Below are 22,717 nucleotides of genomic sequence, written 5' to 3'. Positions count from 1 at the left end.
GTTTGTTTTCATTTTGATTCTCCAATAACTCTTTCAGTGTTAAGCTTAGGAAATAAAAATCCTTACTGGGTACTAAAAATCAGTTACGAAGTATAGATACTGCTTTTATGTTTTTATCTCAGCCTGGGCAGTCTTCTGTTACTTAAACAAATTGAACCAGCCTCTAGGAGGCTCAGAGGGGTATCTGAATGAAGGAAAATGCAACCAGGATCAGGGAAAAGGGGGAAGGACCTCCATATATCCTCTTGCATCTTTTTTGGAAGCAGGAAGTGGTTAGGTCAGCTTGGTGCAATTGGTCAAGCTGTATGCTGTATGTTTCTCAATATTAAACCCATAATAAAACTATCAGAATATAATGAATATACAGATCAAGAAAAAGAAAAACTTGCAAACTGTTTCCACAAACATGACAAAACCACGTACTAACCATTGGAAGAATGAAGCAAACTAAGCAAAGTATCCAGCAAATATCTAATGATAGTGCGCAATTGTTCTGTTGATGACATCTGAATCAACTCTTTTGGATCCGATTGTTCCTTCAGTGTTTTCCTGCTTGCACCTAAAGCTACTTTGAGCCTCTGAACAGCATGGTGAGCCAGATTGAGTTGAAGCTGTAGTTGAATGCAGTCCTGGTAAGCTGAAAATACTTTGCTATCTTCTTCTACTGCCTTGTCTGGCTTTCGTAAAAAGTACTGGGCGTTGTTAGCACTATTGAGTGGTGGTAGATCAATACTCTGCAGAAGGATTTCTAGCCGATGACAGGCCAAATTGTACCTAGAAGGAAACATTCCAGCACAATTCAATAGATATTAATAAGGAGCAATACATCTGACAATCACCTTGCCAAAAGGAGACTTCTGGTCCATTCTGAAAGCATTCTTACAACAGATATTAAAAAAAATAAATACAGTACACTCTATGTTAATACTATAGACATACTTGCTGTAACAACACTAAAGCAAAGGTAGAATTTTCTTTTATCTGAAGAAAATCACAGGAAGAAAAAGGACACAGTAGGATTATCCCAGTGTTTGAAGTTGAAGGAACTAATAAATGAACATATTTTTTTCTAACCTGCATTGTATATCTTCTTGCAACGCAACCATCATTGCTAAATGTTGGTCAATTTCTGGTTGATTTGCAGCTTCACCTTCTCCTCTGAGGGGATCATGCATTAATTTCAGCTCATTTTCAAAGGGCAAGATATACGTATGGCCATAATAAAATCCTAACGGAATTTTTGCTCTGGCATTTGTACTACCATATCGGCCAATAACAGTGATCTGAAAGAGAATACAACAGTACTATAGTATAATTGTATTAAAATAGGCTAAATAAATCCAAAGTAAAGAGTTCATAAAACAGCATACAGTCAACTGAAGTTAGATCTGAAGAAGATTTAAGGGAAATCCACATACTAATGACAGTCAAGAGTTTAAAAGAGACGGTGTGCAGTACATCTCCTCTTACCTTCATAAATCTGCAAACTGGTGGTGGCAACAAGTCATGTAAAATCAGTGAGTGTGTACTAATATCAGTAGCCACTACCAATCGCCTTCCATCTACCTCTTCTCCTAAGGTCCAGATGTCAATTGACAAAGAAGCCAAATCTCCACAAGTGGGTATCAATACATCTGTCAGCAATATAGGCCTTCCAAAATCTAAGGTCACAAATCTTCTTGCTCCTATGGGAAAAGCACAGGATTGCCTAGATAGAATACCAGTGCACGCTAATCAGTGAAGAGATGTTACTCCTCAAACAACAAATCTTGTTTCTATATTGTTCAAAAAGGTGTATATTTGAGGTTCAGCATAACAGCACAGACTCAAAATCTCTCAACCTAGCTTGTACTCATTAAAAGAAAATTGGGGGTTCAACTTAATATACGCTTAATGTATGCTAATATATGCATTACTTCATAAGTGATGCTCAGTATGAAGACCCAACATACATTATTCCCTCTGTGCATCTCCCAATGATTTTTCGACTTGGTAAACATCACTGAATGTTGGGGCTTAAACTTCCAGAAAAAAATGGAAATGCAAATTCAAATTTCTTTCCTATAGAAAAACAAGTAAGACTGCAGCTAAGTAACTGATTGAAGACCTTAGAAAATATTTAACCTGTTAGAAAACACTTATTAGAACATCATTATTAAAACTTTGGTTTTACCTGAGTGCATTCGCTCTATAATAATTGACTGATGAGGTGGAGGTTGAAGAAAATGTGAAGCATGAGATATTGCAAGAGCAAGACCAGATCCAAGTGGATTCTGAAGAAGGGGAAAACAAAATTATAACCAAATCATTAGTGTGCGCATTTGCAATAATCTACACTTCATGAGAAACTCTAAGAAAACCTCTTACAATTTAAAGACATCCAAATACCTGCCCTCCATTTATATTTGAGCATGCAGCACCAAAATGTATTAACTACAAGGTTCTAACTACTAATAACTCATTACACTGTTAAACTAGCTCCAAAATAAAAAAATAATTGGAGGTATGTAACTGTAATTTGCGTTCATAAAGTCTTTTTCGTCATACAGTCTAAAGTGATAGTTTTCACATCTCATTCAAATCAACAGGTGCCTACTTGCACTCAAGTACAAATTAGATCCTGATATGACTAACATCATTTCATTTCTGCAAAAAGAAAACAAAAATAATTACCGTTCTAGATTTGCTTGCATTTTTGTTATGTGCAGCAAGGTTAACTGTTGGGGGATCAATGACTGAGCCAGGGAAAAGCTGAGCAAGCTCTGCACTGATAACAGCAGAAACTGCCTCATTGGGTGGAGTCAAAGGAGGAGTCATGAACAGAGGAGTTGTTTTTGGTGTGGGTGGAATTACATCTGAAGGATGAATGAAGAACCCTGGGGCTGCTACTGGATTAGAAGGCACAGAGTTGTGAACGGGACCAACTGCTGATGCTGCTGCTGCTGCTGCTGCTGTTGTCTGATGTAATTTTGCTTCCAGCTTAGCTTTCTGTGGGGAAAATTAAAATAACATATGTAGGAGATTACTGCTTGTGAGCACAGGCATAGTACTGAACAAGCAGCTCAGCTTTAATTATTAGCTAGATTTAAGAAATTCACAACTTCCACATAAGCATGAGAGCTATCTACTATAAGATGAAAAATTAAACTGTACTCAGTTTGACTTCCCTTGCTGAGGAACACGAGCAAATGAGTAGTTAATTTGAGTAATCAAAAGAAATAATTGAAAAAACCTAGAACTGAACAACAGAGCAGAGTCAACAGTGTCAACACAAACTGCATTCTGATAATGGCTTTATCACTGGTACTTCCCCACATCTGCAGCAGTGTTTTTCATTTCAGTGGGCTTTCTTAATTTCATAGATTGATGTTCCTAGGTATTAAGATTCAGTTTTGATAATAAATTCCCCACTCTCAAAATATACAAAAAACAAGTCTGAAGACCGAAACAACAGGAAGAAACTCAGTATTCTGCTTAATGAGAGGGAATCTTCGGTCCCGAGCTGTTCCTTCCTCAAATGTACTATGGAAAAAAGAAGGAAAAAAAATAAAAATAAAAAAGGAAAAGTGACTAGCTCTGCAATTATTTTCCTCAGCTTCTGAAGTTTAGAGACAGCATTAAAAAATAGCCAAATAGCCTCCAACCTGTTGCTGAAGCTTCAAAAGCTGCTGCTGTTTCTCTTGCAGCACCTGGAGCTGTTGCTCGGCTGAGGCCATTGCATGAGAGAGAGACTGCAAAGCTACCTGGGCTGCTGAACTCAGTGCTGTCGAGGCTTCCCCAACCGTTCCAGATGAGAGACCACCAACTGCTGGGGTAACCCCAAAAGTACTCACTGGCATGGAACAAAGAAAAAACAAACAAACAAAAACAAAGTCATGTATGTAGAACAGAAATGATAATAAACATCTTGAGCTCCTTAGTAATTATTAAGAGCAGTGTAAGAACAAAGTAAGTTTTTTTTATTGACTTCTTACAAAGTAACATGACGTTGAATTGCAAAGCATATGGTTATAGACTGTGCACAGTGTACATGCAACATTTACATTATAGAAGATCCTCCTACAGCCTTCAATGCGTTTGCCACATTAAGCTGCAAGGCACACATGCAAATTTTATGTTACACTCATATACACAAAATTTGAAATCTAGTTTGCTAAAGTCTATGAATAAACTGATGTAGTAATTTAAAAAAAAAAAACCACTTAAAAACCACAGACAAACAATTTGTGAAACAGCTGCTCACTAAGTCGAATTAAAGATCTCATACTGTAGAATTATGCTAAGTAGAAAAAATGAAAAATTGTATATACCAGTAAACGTACTTGCATCGTCCCTTTCTATTCTAGTTCCATCACTTGTTGAAACACATGTAAAGTGCAGAGGTTCAACTTCCAAAAGCCCGGTAAGGGAGGTAAAACTTCCTTCAGCAGCTGCACAGCTACTTATTTTCCCATTTCCTGAAAGAGAAATAATTACTTGCTCCATCATCTAATAATCTCTTGACGACAACACTGTAAGTTCCAAAGAGTTGAAGGGAACAGCTGAATTTAATGATTTTACTATTTTATAGCTTCATGTTGTGGAACAAACACCACAGCTCTATCACATCTGCAATATGTACAGATGTGAGCATATTTTAAAATGGATAATGCTGCCAAATTTGAACACAGCATCTTAAGTGAAGATATCAAGTGCAAAAATATCATGTGCAAAAGCATAATGCAAAATTTAACTTCCTCAATTCCAGAAAAATCATATGCAGATGTTTTATTATTTCTATCATATCAGAAAGCTTCAAAAATACATTGATGTACCTGGAAAGAAAGACAGGAAAATAGCAGACTGATAAAGATCATACACTAAATTTGTATAAAAATCAAGGCTTTTATTCAAAATATTAAACGTTATATGGTGTAGTATTGAGGGAGCATTGGAAAGATGACCTACAAAAGCAACCAAGAAAAGGAAAATAGTCACTATGATTGACGAAATATGTTTGCTATGAAAACAATTTCCAGAGAGGTAAATATATTCTTCTCAGGACATTCCAAGGCCTAAACATTTCCCCTTACAAAATGACCTGAGATATAGAAACAAGAATATTAAGAATATTTAAGGTATTTTTTAGTGTCTTTGAAACAACAACAACAAAATCTCATGAGATCTGTAATATTTAATTAAAGGGAATCATCTGGCTGCTTCCTGAGTTTTGAACAATCCATTTATGTTTCTCTGCATTGGAGATCGCTGCAAGTCTGGATGAATAATAGACAGATACCTCAGACAAGCCGCTAAATTGAAGTGACAAATGATTTCCTTGATTACTCTGACACAGTGAATGGTGTCAGCCTCTCTGCTTAATATTTAGCTTTCTCTTTGCTCCTTTACATGAGCAGAAAAGAGACTTTCACCTTTCCTTATGGCCCACAGGAATTGTAGGAGATCTCATGAGACAAGAGAACTTCATTGTGTACAACTACAAAACATACAGAAAGTATAAAATCCCAACTTATCTAAAAAAATCAGCACAGTAAACAGAATTACCAACTTTTCTGTAAAAGATTACTGTTAAACATATGTACCTGACAGAACATCAGACAAATCAATTTCATCGGATTGAACGCCAATGCTGCTGTTGTATACATTTCTACAAGAGGAGCCACTTATTTCCAAATCAAAGAGAACTGGATCAAAAGGTGAACTATATAATCCATATCTGCAAACACAGTAAGACAAATAGCAGTATTCAAACAATAAGAATTGATATCAATTTATTTAGAGAAAAAGGGCAAATATTACATGTAGAATTTGTTACATTTCAAACCACTCTCCTCAATCAACTGACATATCTCAAAAATTACCATTTGCTGCTCTTTCACTAAAACCACTTAAGAGATGTATTCAAACAGCTTATGTTGCTAATTAAGGAACTGTTACTATGTAGTTTTGGAGATTTAATACTGCCTTGGAAATATGACATATAATCATACTCAGATATGAAAACTAGAACTGTAAACCTAAAACAATTAGAGCAATATGCATGTCTGCACACAATGAATTAGACATTTATCTGAAGTCAATTAAAATTAAGTACTTTTTTCAAAAATATCAAAATAAATTCCAATTCAGCTTGTTCTTCCAGCTGAAGTCAGAAGAAAAAGGGAAACACTACTAGGAATATCAATCAATACCTGCCAGTACTTTAAATATCTTAGGAGAATCAAATCTCATTGCTTCTTTCTCTGGCAGTAATATAGGGAATTAAGACAATCACTCAGGTAACAAGAAGGACCCAAGCCAATTAGGCTTTTATATGTGAAGAGAAAGGAAAATAACGTAGAAAAAAAAAATCAGTAGTGTTTGTACCAATACCTTCAACAAAAACGAGTGGCAAGAGGAGAAAAAAAATGTGAACTGGACCAAACTATTAAGCAAAATTAGAAAAGCAGACTGGAAAAGCTGTATAACAGCAGCATGCTCCCATCATCATAATACGGCTTTGGAAAATGCTGCAAAGCCACCAGAGATCTCCTTTAGATACAGCAGGTAAACCCAAAGTTAACAAAGATGATCGGTTCAACATCTACAAGATGGAAAATTATAGCCATAAACTATAATGCTGTGTAATTTAGAATAAGAATGTGCATTACCAATGAATTATTCCAAGTGTTTACACTTAAAATGTGACATGCAGTAGCAATTCTTTAAACATACGGTCAGCTTGCAGGCAGCCTCCAATTTTGTGAAGCATTACGCAAAACAAAAACTAGTAAGTATTTTTTATTCCCTCCCATACTCAAAAGAGATGATGCTTTGTTAATCCTTACACTAAACAGCTTAAATACTATTTAAGGATGGCACAACTTCAAACATCATTTACACACTTGCTGACCTGAAGCTGTAAATTGCAGGGCAGTAATTTAATTCACCTTTACCTTTGCAACAATTTCTGAGAGCTATATCATATTAGTGCTTGCTCAAATACTGCAAAACTGATTTTATTTTAAACAGCCAACAGTTTTCAGAACATCAGACAGTTTGCATTTTTGTCTTTACATTTACAACAACTACTGCTCTTAGTACCTTGTTTGTAGTAATGCTTCCATAGGTGTCAGGCGATCCTGCAGCTGTCGGGACACAGCAGTTAACAGTGACGCACAAGCTGTACTACATCCTGCCAAATCTTCATCCTTTACATAATTCAGCAATACAAAATACCAATACACCGATCCTGCATTAAAAATATAAAATGAAATTAATTCCAAATGAAATGTCACATGAATATTTCATTAAAAAGGTCTATCAAGAATATAATCAATGGAAGTGATAAATCATGACAACACAGAACAGCTCAAGTGGGAAGGAACCTCAAGGATCACTGATTTCCAACCCTCATGTCACAGACAGCTGCCAACTGCTAGGTCAAGTACTAGATCAGGCTGCCCAGGGCCCCAACCAACCTGCCCTTGAACAGCTCAGGGATGGGGCACTCAACCTCCCTAGGCAACCTGCTCCAGCACCTCAACACATTCTCAGTTAAAAACTTGCCCCTGACATTTAACCTAAATCTTCCCTCTTTTAGTTTAAAACTACTCCCCCTTGGCCTATCAGTATCTACCCGGGCAAAAGATTGATTTCTCTCCTGTTTATAATTTGCCTTTAAATATTGGAAAGCTTTAATGTGGTCTCCTCTCAGTCTTCTCCAGACTGAACAAGCCCAGCTCCTTCAGTTGGTTTTCATAAGAGAGGTGCTCCAGCCCCTTGATTACCTCTGTGGCCCTCCAACAAACAAACTAATGAATTACTAAACACAAATGAGGAAGTGCTCTTATTCTCCCCTCACCTACTGATGTTTTTCTCGTGGTTTTTTTGAGGGGCAGAGGGAGGGGGCAAGAGGAGTAATATTAATGTAGAATCATTCTGTAATCATGCTTCCACAAATACTTCTTTTTTTTTTTATATATATATATATATATATATACTGTACTTTTTTTTTTTTTTTTTTTCCCCCCTCGCAGCCCACACAGCATGGAGGATTCTAGATGAAAAAAATTTTGGTCACAACAACCCCAGGCAACCCTACACGCTTGGGGAGGTGTGGCTAGAAAGTTGCCTGATGGAAACGGACCGTGGTGTTTCGACGGACAGCTGGCTGAACACGAGCCAGCAGTGTGCCCTGGTGGCCAAGAAGGCCAATGGCATCCTGGCTTGTATCAGGAATGGTGTGGTAAGCAGGACTAGGGAAGTCATCCTGCCCCTGTACTCGACATTGGTGAGGCCTCACCTCAAGTACTGTGTTCAGTTTTGGGCACCTCAGTACAGAAAGGACGTGGAGGTACTGGAGCAGGTCCAGAGAAGGGCAACGAGGCTTGTGAAGGGCTTGGAAAATCAGCCCTGTAAGGAGAGGCTGAGGGAGCTGGGGCTGTTCAGTCTGCGGAAGAGGCGGCTGAGGGGAGACCTTATTACTCTCTTCCAGTACGTGAAAGGTGCTTACAGTGAGAGCGGGGTTGGTCTCTTCTCACTGGTGACAGGTGACAAGACAAGGGGAAATGGCCTCAAGTTGTGCCAGGGTAATTTTAGGTTAGACATAAGGAAATACTTCTTTACAAAAAGGGTGGTTAAACATTGGAATAGGCTCCCCAGGGAGGTACGTCCCTGGATGTGTTTAAGAGCCTTTTGGATGTGGTGCTCAGAAATACCATTTAGCAGAGGATTGCTAGAGTTAGGGTACTATGGTTAGGCTGCGGTTGGACTTGAAGATCCTTGAGGTCCCTTCCAACCTGAGTAATTCTATGATTCTATGATTCTCTTACTGGCTACTTCATAATGGAATAAAGTAAAGCTCCAAAGAGAAAATTTTGAACATACTTCTTCCATTACTTCTGCCCTCTGTTTTTACTAAACACAACCAAAATGCTCTTGCCACTCCAAATTGCTAGATTAAAGGTTCCAATTCCTCCTGAGTCAACTCTCATTCTAGATTCAGCTCTTTCCTTTTATCCTGTTTTTGGCTGCTGCCTCTTTTTTCTGTATTTGCTGCAGGTACTTCTTCTTACAGATAATTTTGGAAGCACAGTGCACTGCTTCTGTGTGAAAACAGAATTTTTAGCTTTCTCCTTTCCTCTTCCCTCCCCTGTGCATTCAATATCCTCTGAAGCAGTGTGTTAAATGTTTTAACTTCATTAACACAGCAAGCATTTTGGACTGAAAAGTAATTTTCCTTCAAAGTCCCTTGGTGATGCCAAGCAAGAAGCAATTAAGCATCATACTGTGAAAAACACAAAACAGGCCTCACTAACCCAAATATGAGTGTAGTGCTTGACGTCATCTTCCTATTCTATCAGGCAATAAGGTGCTAAGAGACCAACACTCATTCTCATCTGTATTGCAGAATTTAATTTAGTTCAAAATTTCCTTTTGGTTCAAAAGTAACAGAAGTGAGCTGCTCCAACTGAACACTGCTTAGATTGCCAGACTCCTTGGAATGAATAAACTAACTAATTTTCAAAAATAAGAGACAATACTGACCGTCACTTACGGCAAAAGAACCTGTGATTGCTGAACATTGTCAAAAAGTCATGCAAAACTTATATGAGGTCTCCTAAAACTTTATTGCCTCAGCATTATAAGGAAGGTAATTTGCTTAAACTTCTACCGTCCACCACTGGACCAGACCACACCACGAAGCAATCAGTACTAACAATTACAGAATTCCTATTCTACAAGGCAGTCTAACAAAACATGACAAACAAAGGTACTGTTTTTGCATGATAATAAACATTGTATACATACCACCTGTTGCAGCAGCAGGTAGAAGAGGCATATTGTCAAGTAAAGCTTTTAGGAGAACTGATCCAAAACCCTGCTGACTTGGGTCACACCTGCCATTGCTACAAAGAAACACACAGCCAGACACTTTAAGGTTTAACAAAGTAAAAAGGAAACATGAGAACTCCTCCAGAAGATGAAGTAGAAAACTGCATGTCCTTCACAGCCATTTCCTAACATATTTTTCCTCAACAGAACATCTTCTAGATCAACTTGTTCATATATTTAAACAATAACCAAACCCTATCAACACAATTCAGATTGCATGCAGAACACCCAAATACACATTTACAAAAAGCATATCCACCTAAAATAACACTGCACTCACCTGATGCACAGTGCAAGAAACCGTGCACATTTGTGAGCTATGCTCCGTCCAGCTTCAAAGAAACAAACACGTATTATATCAGATACACATCTGCGTGTTTTGGAAAGCAAGCTGTCGCTTCCTTCCTTTGAGCTGCAAAAACAAGGTGAATGCCTTACATAATCACATAAAACTGTTCTAATAGAGAGGATATTGACAAACATCTACACTAGTTTAGGCACAAATTCTCTCTTACCTGCCAGGTCCATTTGAATATACTCCTGCTAGCCAACAAAGCGTGTCTAGCACAAGACTCTGAGCATGTTCGGTGGTCAAATCATCATCTGTCTTTTTGCAAAGAGTAGTGAGCAGCTTCTCATGGAACTCTGAGAACTGTAACATGGCACACCGCTGAACTCTGGGGAATGGAGGAGATTAAAAAAAAAAGAAAACAATTATTCAGTATGGTCACTCCCCTATTCTCCTTCTAGTTTTGTAACCTGTCTTAAGGAAAAAAAAAACATGACTTGATGACAGTTAAAGCAGTACATGCATACATGACATCTTCCCTAGACGTTTAGATGGTAAGGGACTGTGGAAGATTTCTTAACTTTTGTTGCTCCTCCAAGGATGTTCCTCCAAATACTCAAGTGTTCTGCAGCTGCTGTTATCAAATGACTAAGTTTTGAAACAGATCCTCCATCCCAACTTAAGGGTTGATTTCTTTTCTTGCATTTTCATTGACCATCTTTCCCAATAAACACTCATCAACTGCGTCCAAAAATATAATCTATGTTATATCCTAATGAGACACTTCTCTAAACCACTTACAGAAAATGAAGTCATTTTTATTTCCTGGCCTTGCAGCCCCTTTGATTACATTACAGCCCCTTACAATTAGTGCCACCATTGTGGCGAGGCAGTTGGCAATACAGATTAAATACTGTATCATTTATACAGCATTACATTTGTAGTACCAATCCACAGAGACTTTATCTTCCATTTGAGTAATAATAATAACCAAATTTGATTCTGTACTTTTTGACACATACTTTGTGCTAAAAGAAACAAGAAAACATGTAGAAATAAAAAGAAAAAAATACCTCTTTAAATGTCTGACTAAGTAATTTATCTAAATTATCAAGAAAAATTGCTACTATTTACTTTTCTCTTTACAAGTAGGTCAAGAAATCACTCAGAACATAGCTACATGCATTAAGGATTATATATGTTCTTCTACTTACACAGCACAGCGCCCTCAAAATAAATGACTTACTGGACTTCTCAGGTAGAACGTATTTATGAAGTGACAACTTCAAACAGCGATTTGTGCTGCGATATTTCAAGGAAGCACTTCATGAAGGCTCTAACTGAAACCAATACTTCTTATAAATATAAAACATCCACTAACCTTTCCTTTGAAATTGAAGTTTTTTTAAATCTTCGAATTGTTACAGAGACTTCTTGAAGTAAGTCACAACCTCTAAGATTATCTGATTTTCTTGAAGAGTTACCAGCTTCAATTTTGCTAGACGGTTTTTCCTGATGTTTAGAGAGAAGGAGAGGGGAATTAAAGGATTTCAGAAATTGCACTGTTTTTGATTGTTGCATCTATGTACTCTGTTCAGAACAAAGCGCATACAGCTAAGCAAAATCTCTCACTATAAGCACTGAAATATTTACAGCTTGTTAGCAACAGCACTGGGACAAGTCAAGATTTTTTAAGCTAAAAAATGTATTTTGATATGCTATACTAAAGTGGACTACCTATATGCAGAGCATCAATTTAGCATTGTTTGTAGTTTATCATGTTCTAACCATTCTAATAAGAGGTACATCACATCATCCAATCTTCCAACCGCAACAATCAAGAGTAAAAACACACATACAAATCCTCATAAAAGGACAAGGTTGATCAGCTACTAAAAATCACTCACAAAAACAGAAGTTTCAGATTCAAACACTCACAATAGGAACTAAACTTTCACAGAAGAAATAACTTTTAAGAAACAACTCTACAACTCTGATTCCTGAAAGCATTAATGCAACATAAACTCTTTAAAAAAAGTTATTTGTCATGGATCATAGTTCTCTAAAGAGCTGGGTTTTTTTCTCCGGTGATCTAAACCATACCAATTCTACAACTTTAACACAGATGTCTTTCTTGGCTATTCAGTACCTTGCCTGCTGCAACTTTTGCCAATAATGAAGCAAGGGAATGGCCCTTGTTTGTCTGTGGTTTTAGAGATGGTATTCTAACAACTGGCCTAATGCCACCATTGCAGATTTCTTCTGTTCCTCTGTCATTCACTGCTTTAACATGAATTAAAAATGAACGGTACTTGCCACCGGCCATGCCTGGAAATGAAGAAAAAAAAAAGAAAGAGGTGGAAGAATACATATAAGTCACAAGAGCAAGGTGTAACATCTTTCAGACATACAGCATACACAAGCAGAGCTCAACCACATTAACTGTTATTTTAACATCACTAGTCACTATTGTGTTACATGTAGCAAAATTTATCAACATGAAGATAAATTCAAACCAAAGTCTGACAGCAAAAGTACAAGATGCAATTCAGACATGCATAGTTCATGTGAACAGCACAGTAAAGTGTTTTACCTTTAACAAGCTTTGGACTTGTTAGTGTCAACATTCCAGCGTGTCCTGACAGATCAAGTCCAGTAGCCAACCATACTGGACCACAGAGTATATCCTCCTTATGTTCCTCCAAAAATGGACACAACCTAAGACCTTAAAAAATATGAATAATACGGATCTGAACTACAAATCTTACAGTCATAAAATCACTTGCAGGGGTTAAAAATACACTGTGTCAAAGAGATCACTAAACACACATAAACTGAACATTGAAAAAATGATAAGCTACTTTAGGTTCACTTGTAGCCATTTTCCAATAAAATCAACAGAGGTAACGGACAGTTTTCAATTAGCTTTCAGTTGTATGAATAATACATCTGTAGAGAAGGGCTTTGGAGTGCTAGTAGGTGAAAAGCTCAACACGAGCCAGCAGTGTGTCCTTGAAGGTCAGAAAGCCAACCATACCCTGGGCTGCATCTAAAGAAGCATGGCCAGCACATTAAAGAAGGTGATTCTCTCTATTCTTGTGAGACCTCACATCAACTCTGGAGCCCAAACACAGAAAACAAGTGGATCTGTTACAGCAGTTCCAGAGGAGGGCCGAAGAGGTGATTAGAGACAGCTGGAGCACCTCTCCTTTGAGAAAAGACTGAGAAAGTTGTGGTTGTTTAGCCTATAGATTTGAAGGTTCTGGAAAGACCTTATAGCTACCTTTCAGTATTTAAAGGGGTCTTACAAGAGGCTCTTCATCAGAAAATGTAGAGACAGAACAAGAGGTAATGGTTTGAATCCCCCCATCCCTGGAGGTGTTCGTGGCCAGGTTTGATGAGGCTTTGGGCAATGATCCAGCAGGCAGCCACCCAGTCCACAGCAGGGTGGTCTTTTAGATTCCCTTCCAACCTGAACTGTTCTGTGATTCTATGACAATATGTACACTGACCATCTTAGAACCACAAAATACACAACTAATAAAATGATGAACCAACGCATTCTGAGCCACAACCCCCACTAGGTCTTATTAAAAAAAAGTTAAAAAATCAATTTGACCAATTTATCTATCTCATAGCATGCTGAAATCCTCCTTCACTCATCTTTCTGACAGTTCACAAGCATGAAACAGCTTTTATTTTCACCACATTTTCACTTTTTCTTTTAACTCTCCTTTGATTTCTCTTTCCCTACCCTGTGCAACATCTGCCTTGGAATCATGCCCTAGATAACACTGATCACATAAAAGATAAGGAAGACTGATGAACAGACCAACAAAAAGAATCTAAGCTCTCAGCCTGAATCACTCCAACTATTAATTTTTCCTGTTAGGAATTAGTAGCTCTCTCCAGTCAGATTCAATTTGATTGCTGAGTCTTTCTAGCAGCTTTTGTGGAAGAGCACTGGTTAACAAAAATTATTTTAAAAAATTATACGACTCTAAAAATAGGCAGATCAAGTCTGATAATGGCTGAAAAGTAACTGACTGGTTATGAACTCTTAACAAGCTGTTTATTATTTTTCCTGGTTTGCAGTTAGCAATCTCTTAAAAAAGCTAAGAACTCAAAACAATTATTTTAGAACTAGGTAAGGAAACCATGTAAAATATTTCAGGAATACAGTAATTGATTAAGTTAGGAAAGTATTTACATTCAAATAAGCACTAATCTGTTTTGAAACATGAAAAGCCTTCAGCACAATCAGTTTATCCATCTATTTCGACTTTTAACTCTTACAGTAAAACAGCAGTGAGAAAGGCATCACTGAGCAGGATTAAGAAATGAGACTGTCTCAAATGGCTGAGTAATATTAATGGAGAAATTCCAGTATATATTCAAAACAGAAGTTTAAAAAAGCTAGCTTACATTTTAAATAAACTATAACAAGATAAATGAAACTTACACTGTGGTTCCTCTACATCCATATACTGCATTTCTTCACTGAATTCAACCAGTCCTGGCTTTCCATTTCTCTCAGTTTCAACATTATGAGATGGAGATAGAGGAAATGTGATCTGTCTATCTACTGCTGCTTCTGGAGAATGAAAAACAGCATAATTTATAAGCTTTGCTTCAGGCTCACAAAAAACGGAAGCAGTAATTTTCATTGAAAATGTATCAGCTTTCTACATTTTTTCATATTAAGATTGCAATTGCAGTTTTCTGCAATTAATTTAATGCAATTAATTTAATGCAATTAAATTAATTAATTTAATTAATTAATTTAATTAATTTAATTAAATTAATTTAATGCAATTGCAATTGCATTAAAAAATATTTCTTTGAATGACCACCCAAGTATCTCCACCTAGCAATCAACTGAAGATTACTCCTAAGTAATTAGATTTCAGAACTGAAATTTTAATGAGCTAAAATAATTGTTTTTCACACTGAACATCAAGATATTATTTTGATAATGCTTAAATACAGTTCTTTTTCCAATTAAACAGTTCTTACAAAGCATAGATGAGAAGACACGTGAATTGTTTCAACTGTTGACCTTCAGTATGAATAACTATTGACAGCAATTTTGCTTTTGTTTGATGACTACAGGATTCAAACAACACAGAATAAGAATTTGGTTCAAACTTTCTGAACTATCACTTTTTATGTGCACAAAATCAGGATTCTGAAACTGTTTATTAAGTTTGCTTTCCCAATTTACTTTCTAACATGTTAAGTGAAAAAAAGTGAACATGATCCTGAGAAACAGAATAAAAATAAGTAGAAAATGAAAATATTTACATAATTTCAACCAAGTCTTCTAACATACCTCAGAGAGAACACTGATTTTGAAGAAAAAAAAAAAAAAGGATACCTCAAGTCCTTTCTTACCATTGACTTTTCCTAAGCCTGGAGCTTTATTTTTCAGCAAAGTCACTTGAATCTGGGGAATGTTCGTGATGTTTGAGTTCAAAACAAATTTGAAGTCCACATGTCCAACCATACAAGCTTTTGGAAGAACCAGCTCAAAGACATGTTCATCCCAGCTGTTGCTGCAAAGAAAAAAGGAAAACAAAGATAAATTATTAAGGTTCAGATCACTTAGGGAGCATTATCTAATGCATTCTCCATCTATGCACGTGTTCCTTAAAAAAAAAAAAAAGAAAAAAATATTTCACATTAGTTGATATACATGTTCATTTCTGAAGTAGAAGGAATTCAACCTTGCTCAAAATTGATTTTGTGAAGAACAATTTAAAAGCCAATTGACTGGGGGGGAGTCAATGACTGAATAAAAACAGTAGTGAAGATTCCACATTATCTTCATTGCAGTACTGCTTCCGTACTACTATAAATATCAGTTTCATTTCTAGCAAAAAAAACCCCAACATGCTAAAAAAGGATTTTCCAATTGCTGAACTGTATGAAAGCATGATAGTAACTGTCTTGCAACCTTGTAAGTTGGTCTTCTGCACTGTTAACTGTTAAACAGTGTTGCTTTACAGCACTAGAACAGCCACATCCAGGAAGTTCAAAGTATTAGTTTCAAAATATATATATATATATATATATATATATATATATATATATACACACATTTCATATACTTGGTAATTTATACAGGGCGAGAAGTGCTTCTTACCACGTGCACACCCTGCGCTGAGTAAAATGGGTGCAGCTTTCTTTTAATGAGTCACACTTTCCTTTAAAAGCCAATTTTGTTTTATACTGAAATTATAAACTAAGGAGAAGTTTCACAGCTTGACACAAAAGGGTTTGCAATAAATACTTCAAACTGAAGAAAAGAGCAATTCAAATAAATTAATTGTGAGTGAATTGTCATATTATTTAAGTTAATAGCTCTTTCAGATCAATTTATCAGTAAACAATTTTTTAAAAAAATGTAAGAGGTGTTCTCTTTCAAAGAACACAGTGTTCCTAAAATGAATCTACACATTAAGTTAAATCATCAGAAGACACTAATGAGCAAATTCTGAGGCAACAGATAGGTAAAGTAATCCAGTTTTTTTCTGCTGCAATAAACCAGATTCGTCCTTCAAACTCATTTTGTATATTGTGGGAGTTTAGAATTAACCACAGAATTTGAGAATGGTTTAATTTTCTCTTCAATGAATATTTAAGAAGTTAACCATCTGCCTTTTAAGGCATTTGTTTCCACCTCAGCAGCCCCAGATGCACTTGAGGCCTTTGATGAAGAAGAGAGAATTCAGGAGCTTTGCTGCAATGGCAGCAATTAACAGCCTGTCCAGGAAAAGCAGGGCTGCCAAACTATCAAGTAGATATAATGGCAGCACTGTTCATGCTGCTGTAGAAAAATTCTAGGCCAAGAGGAAACTAGAAGTCAAGAAGTTTAAAAAGCATTTGCAATTCAGACACAGCACAGTACAAAGCACACCATTATACTCCTCTAGTTATTTACTGCTGATCTTACAGAAAACCAGTAACAGAATTTGGAAGTTCCCTCCTGCTTTCAGAAAAAAAAGCAGTACTGAAAATTATTTACTTTGGGAGGTGGTGAAAGATGGACAGAAGAAAGCTTCTGGTTTTGATTTAAGAAGCAACAGTGAAAAATTTTCAGCTAACAAGTATAAATAGATAAATGAAATAATGAAAATGTATTCCAGAAGCCCAGGGAAAAGATTTACCAAAAATAATACTAAAACCTTGTCAGAATCATTCATGCCTTTCCTGGGTCTCGTAGGATATTTCACCCTATTCAAAACAGAAGGTGTGGAGGTGGGTTTTTGTTTGTTTTTGTTATGTTTGGATATTTCTATAGACACTGTGCAAAACATGAAGTGAATGAGACATTCAAAGGAGCAAACCTTCAGAAACACTAAATAATCTGTTCATCCAGTTGAAGCAAAAGTAACACGCAGGCTGGTTTACAGTGGTCTGCTATGACTGTATGCTGGAAAACACACACTGTCATACTAAGTTAGAGCTGTGTATGGTTTACTTTACAATTTTTTTTTTTTGAGACAGAAGTCAGTAATAGATGCTCCAAAGGAACTTTTAAGTATCTAGCAGGTATACGTGTTGTAACGGCCCTACAAGAAGGCCCCATATTCATCTCCAGTACTGAAGAGATTTTACCTGTGGCGATGAATAGTCTAGTTATAGTATGAGTGAAAAGCTCCCCTTTCATCAGTTTCTGAACTCTCTGAAATCCTTGTAATATTACAGTGTCATTTTAAAAAAGAATACACAAGAAAGACTATGTTCTAAATGCAAGTTTACCATCATTCTCACAGCTACAAAATATTTTCCAGCACCTCAATGCTTCATCTTTCATGACAACTGAACTTTGAGCTGCACATCCATTTCCAGAGATTGAACACTGGGAAGAACATGAATATCTAACTTTTCTTTTATTCCCTTATTTCTGAAGTATGTCTGTGTAAAATGAATACATACAGTATCTCCTAATGAAGTCTGAGAAGAAGATTAGATGTCACTATTTAACAAAATACATAAGGAATTCTTTTCAAAAAAGATTCACTCAACACCTAAGCTCAATTTGTCATTGATGATGTTTATATGATTATTCATTGGTAAAACACTCTGCTTCTTTGATTTTCCTTCTCATGTTGCTTTTTAAAAATAACAATAACTGACAAAGTTTAAAGTGTAACATAGAGAGCTTCCCTGAAATACATCTACAAAATTATTTCCTTGTAGCTATTTATTAAACACATGAATTACTGTATCAAATTGCATTACTCATCCATCTAACCTTGTAATCCTGCTTTTCGATAAGAACTGGCATAAAACACAAGGAAGAGATAAAAGAAACTTCATTTTATAAACCAAGAAAATAATCCAGAAATGAACAAGTTTCTCCCAGACAACTTTTAATTATGAACCTCAATCTTAAAAATCTAGATTTTATTCTACAAACAAATGGACAGCAATTTGTCTAAATGTCATTAACATCCGTTAAAGGTATATATTTATTTCTTTACATTCCTATTTTACTTCGCAGCATGTATAAATCTTTTCCTGTAATTAAGTAAATATTAATAAGCTAATGGTCCAATTTAGAGCTATTACCTTCAATGTTTTGTTTTTCATAACTATTTGATAGCTTTTTACTTTTTCACCTGTTGCACTAGATAATTTAAAGTTATTACTAGAAGTTATTTTCTAGGAAACCTCCTTTTCACTTGGCATAAACAGAATACTTCACTTATGCAAAGCAAAATCACAAGATAAAAACAGCTTTCAAAGCCTTTTTTAACCACAGCTTATGAATATTTAAGTTAAAGCAAATTCAGCTCATTCTAGGTGTCAGCCCTGGAATGCCTGCCTCCTTACCTTCCAGGCCTGTTTTACCATCTCAAACGTGCCATGAACATACGCTACCTTTCACTTATTTATACACCATTTTTCCCTCCACATATGACCTCCAGTCCCCCTACTGTGCTTTGGCTTCTTTGTTTTCAGCCTATTAGTGTTTAGATTCTGCATTAATATCAAAAACTTACACATCACTTTGATGAATGCGTAACAGCTGGAACCAAAAAACCTTGCAGTACCATATTCTACACTTTCATTACAAAAAAAACCAACCAACCACCAAAACACCACACTACACAACTTACAGCTATACTCTGTAACTCCCAAAGAATTCCAAGTTCAAAAGCCAAGTGTAAAAAGAAGTAAATAAATAAACAAATAAAAATCAAGTTTGCACAGATACTGTGCCAGCATACTTCCCATCAAAGAAAATTCTGCCTAAGTTTCAGCACAGTAAAGGTTCTCTGTTGGCTCAAGTAAACGTCTCACATATAAACCAATTTTATTTGACAGAAACATACATAAATCCAGATCCATCATTTGCAAGCAATTTGAAAAAATAGCTAAAAGTAGCAAGAGGATTCTTTTCTAATAGAAAAAGAAGAATATCTAATTCTGACAAATATACTCATCTAATAAAAAATAATAATGAAATAGAAAAATACATGAATACACTGCAATAACTATGCCATGAAGAGTTGCCTTGCAACCCATAAAATAAGGACCAGACTCTATGAAAGTGCATGTTCTTAAACTTGCACAGTTTAAAAACAGTGAAGTCACTCAAAATTTGTGATGACAGCATCTACGCACAGAATTCTTTTTGAACCACTATTCTACTTACCTGTCTGTCTGTAGCTTCCAAGTTCGAGTGTGCTGAGCTGCATCTCCATGGTGCTGCTGGTGCAAATGCTGAGGATGCCTCCTTTGCTGCTGTTCTTGCTGGACTTCAACCCAACAGGGAGGGACAGTGGCTGAAAATCGTGGTGTCAAGGTCTCAAAACGGGTCAGTTCTACCAGAGATGTCAGTGTTTCAAGGGAAAACGGCTGGTCCACCAAAAGATCAACTCCTGAATAATTACAGAACATAAATATTTACTACACAGATTATTTATTTCTCCTTAAAACATCCTACAAAGATTTTTACATTAAAATCAAACTGCTATATATAAAGTTAGCTACGTGTGACACAAAGTTAAAAAAAAAAAAAAAGGCTATGAGAGATACATCTAGTTGTATCTACGTTGAGATACAACTAGAACCATCACAATGAAGAAGTTAGCCAGTTACATTTTAAGTTGTGTAAAGCCAATTAAAACATTTTTTACACACTTCTGGACTCAGAAAGAAAGTAAAGAAAATGAAAATTTTATATTCCAACAGGCACATGGCATTGGTATGAAATGTTAACATTTTATCACAGTTGTTTAAAACATTATTTTGGCACACCCTTATCAATGCAGACTTGTTTTATGGTGGTTTATTAGAATGTTTTTGAAGCTCTCAGTTTACCTTAACAGAAGGATACATGAAAAACAAGCATGTTATATGCAATGCTATATGCAACTTAAAAGACATTGGGCCTAGACAAATATTTTGTCTCCATATGCAAGTCCTGTTCTGAAGAAACAGGTTTACAGGATATTCATCAAAAAAGTACTGACAAATAAAATATCTCAGGAAGACAAATCATTACAAAGCAAACATTACAAAGGAGCACTTAAGACACTCTTCTTCAGACACAGAGGTTGAAAACTTCACAGAAAGTAAGGAATGCATCGTATCAATTCTCACAGATTTTTAACATTTTCTCTTACAAGTTAAAAAAAATAGAGAAAAGTTTTAGTTGTAAAGAAAAAAGCACCAACAAAACAAATACCACACCCTCAGCACTAAGTCTGAACCATGCTACATTGCAAAGAAAGTCAGAGCAAAATCAGGTTACCAACAATACCACATCCTCCAGCTTGAGAGAGAACATAAGCAATTCTTTCAGAAAAGTGATGAAAGTCAAGATGACAGACTCAGAGTCAGGCAGAAAACTCACTCTTATTGTAACAATTATTACTTTTGCTTTTTCCATCTATGAGGCAGGAAAATGCCGAAGAGATTAAAGATGGCTCAGAAACTTGATTTTAATAACACAAACATCTTAATGTACAGCTAGACACATTTAAACATGAACCGTTTACCTGTAATGCCTGGACTAGAAGGATTAGATAATGGCTTGATGCCTTCTGACGACTGCTCTACACTTTTAGAAAGGGATCCATCTACAAGTATATCAGTTTCATCTATGTCATCACATGTTCCTCCAATCTGAAGGAAATGAAGTTCTCCACCTAAAATCATCAAAGTCGATGAAAGAAGTTTAGACAGGCATACAGTTAAACTCAACTAACAAGACAGCCTTCTTGTTAAAGTGCTACACAGTTATTACTGTAATTACTGAATCTGGTATTTCATTTTGCTTTACTACTACAAAAAAAGCAGAAGAACTACAAAAATACTAACTCCACTTGTGAAGAGCACGAAAGGAAAGAAAATGCTAGGGGAGAGAAAAACAGAAGATAATTAACCAAACAAGCCTCAGCAGACACCTCAAATTATATCCATTGTTACACTTTCTGTAACTCAAATTATGCTTTAAACAGAAAGTATTCCATCACGTCAACTGACAGCATACTACCTTGTTGGTACATGTTGCATTAATTTCCGTTCAAAGTTCAGTAGCCGAGAAATGAAAAAATTATTTTCCTACTCAGCTCTCTTAACTAAAGAGCTCTTTGCATTGTACTATTAGAATAACAACACTGATTTGGTCAACAGTCAAAACAGTAATTCCAAATCTTTCAACAGACAAAATGTTTTGCCAGAGACTTGAAACTGTTTGAGGGAGTTGCCTTGAATGAATTCACCACCAAGTGATGCACACAGACAAATTCTGTCATTTATCAAGAAATCAGTGAGAAGAAATGTTCAATTTTACATAGCACTGGGGAAGGAGTGTTACCAGATACAGTAGTTGCAAAATCCTAATAAGTAGGACTTAAATAGAAAGAAAATTCCTGGCAGGCCTTCTACACTTTTTTCTGAAAACTGACTGCAGAATGCTGTTCAGCTCTTACATTGTTATGAAAAACCTTAATAGGCAAATTATCCAGATAGACTAAAACAAACCAACTTGAGATAACATAGGTAATAAAATCCAAAATAAAAGCATAATTGGCAGGTACACTGAGGGAATGTGGGGAAGTAAAACACACAGATGGAAAGGCACAGAGAGATGGTGTATTTCAGTACGACCAAAAAAAACGGCTTAATAAAATTGTTGTTTTAACAAAATTGTTGTTGTTAAATTCTTGTTGTTTTAACAAAACAGAATTTAAAGAGGAATATAATAACTTGGATGACCAAAAAGAAGAAATCTTTCAACACACAGAATCAGTGCAGAATGTCATGGGAAAATCCATACTGAGTCCAAGCAATGCTGCAGGAACACAGAGTTTCCTGGTGTTTGAAGAGATATAAGATTCACTATTTTTCTTTCTTAGAACATTCATTATTTTTCTTCTTAGAACAACTATTTTATTGGGCCTTTCCTACTGAGATCCAGTAAGAAGCCCCCACACACTTACCCTGCTGCAGAACAGTACATTAGTAATAGACACCAAGAGTCAGCAAAGAAAGAATAGTTCTAGTAAATACTTAAAAGCTTGTTTCCTTGAT

The 22,717-nt window shown here is 36.0% G+C and overlaps 1 protein-coding gene across 7 annotated transcripts in view; it reads right to left on the bottom strand.

Moving 5' to 3' along the window:
* The window catches only part of BIRC6 (baculoviral IAP repeat containing 6), a 167,700-nt gene that overhangs the window by 113,437 nt on the left and 31,546 nt on the right, over nt 1–22,717 (bottom strand). For 3 of the 7 annotated variants that reach the window (XM_048938004.1, XM_048938007.1, XM_048938006.1), the window contains exons 11-29: nt 21,181–21,330; nt 19,833–20,058; nt 15,560–15,720; nt 14,628–14,759; nt 12,759–12,890; nt 12,315–12,493; nt 11,547–11,677; nt 10,392–10,553; nt 10,157–10,288; nt 9,793–9,890; nt 7,084–7,231; nt 5,583–5,716; nt 4,311–4,457; nt 3,645–3,832; nt 2,674–2,988; nt 2,174–2,273; nt 1,471–1,685; nt 1,075–1,283; nt 428–774 (exon numbers count right to left, since the gene is read on the bottom strand). In XM_048938004.1, coding sequence (XP_048793961.1) covers nt 428–774; nt 1,075–1,283; nt 1,471–1,685; nt 2,174–2,273; nt 2,674–2,988; nt 3,645–3,832; nt 4,311–4,457; nt 5,583–5,716; nt 7,084–7,231; nt 9,793–9,890; nt 10,157–10,288; nt 10,392–10,553; nt 11,547–11,677; nt 12,315–12,493; nt 12,759–12,890; nt 14,628–14,759; nt 15,560–15,720; nt 19,833–20,058; nt 21,181–21,330 — 3,306 coding nt within the window. The remainder of the gene's footprint in view (nt 1–427; nt 775–1,074; nt 1,284–1,470; nt 1,686–2,173; nt 2,274–2,673; nt 2,989–3,644; nt 3,833–4,310; nt 4,458–5,582; nt 5,717–7,083; nt 7,232–9,792; nt 9,891–10,156; nt 10,289–10,391; nt 10,554–11,546; nt 11,678–12,314; nt 12,494–12,758; nt 12,891–14,627; nt 14,760–15,559; nt 15,721–19,832; nt 20,059–21,180; nt 21,331–22,717) is intronic. The other 4 variants (XM_048938005.1, XM_048938010.1, XM_048938008.1 and 1 more) reach the window with 3 other exon arrangements.

Source organism: Lagopus muta, chromosome 2 (genome assembly GCF_023343835.1).
Source record: "Lagopus muta isolate bLagMut1 chromosome 2, bLagMut1 primary, whole genome shotgun sequence".
Classification (NCBI taxonomy): Eukaryota; Metazoa; Chordata; class Aves; order Galliformes; family Phasianidae; genus Lagopus; species Lagopus muta.
The sequence above is the reverse complement of the archived record's forward strand: the minus strand, read 5'-3'. Positions and strand labels throughout refer to the sequence as shown.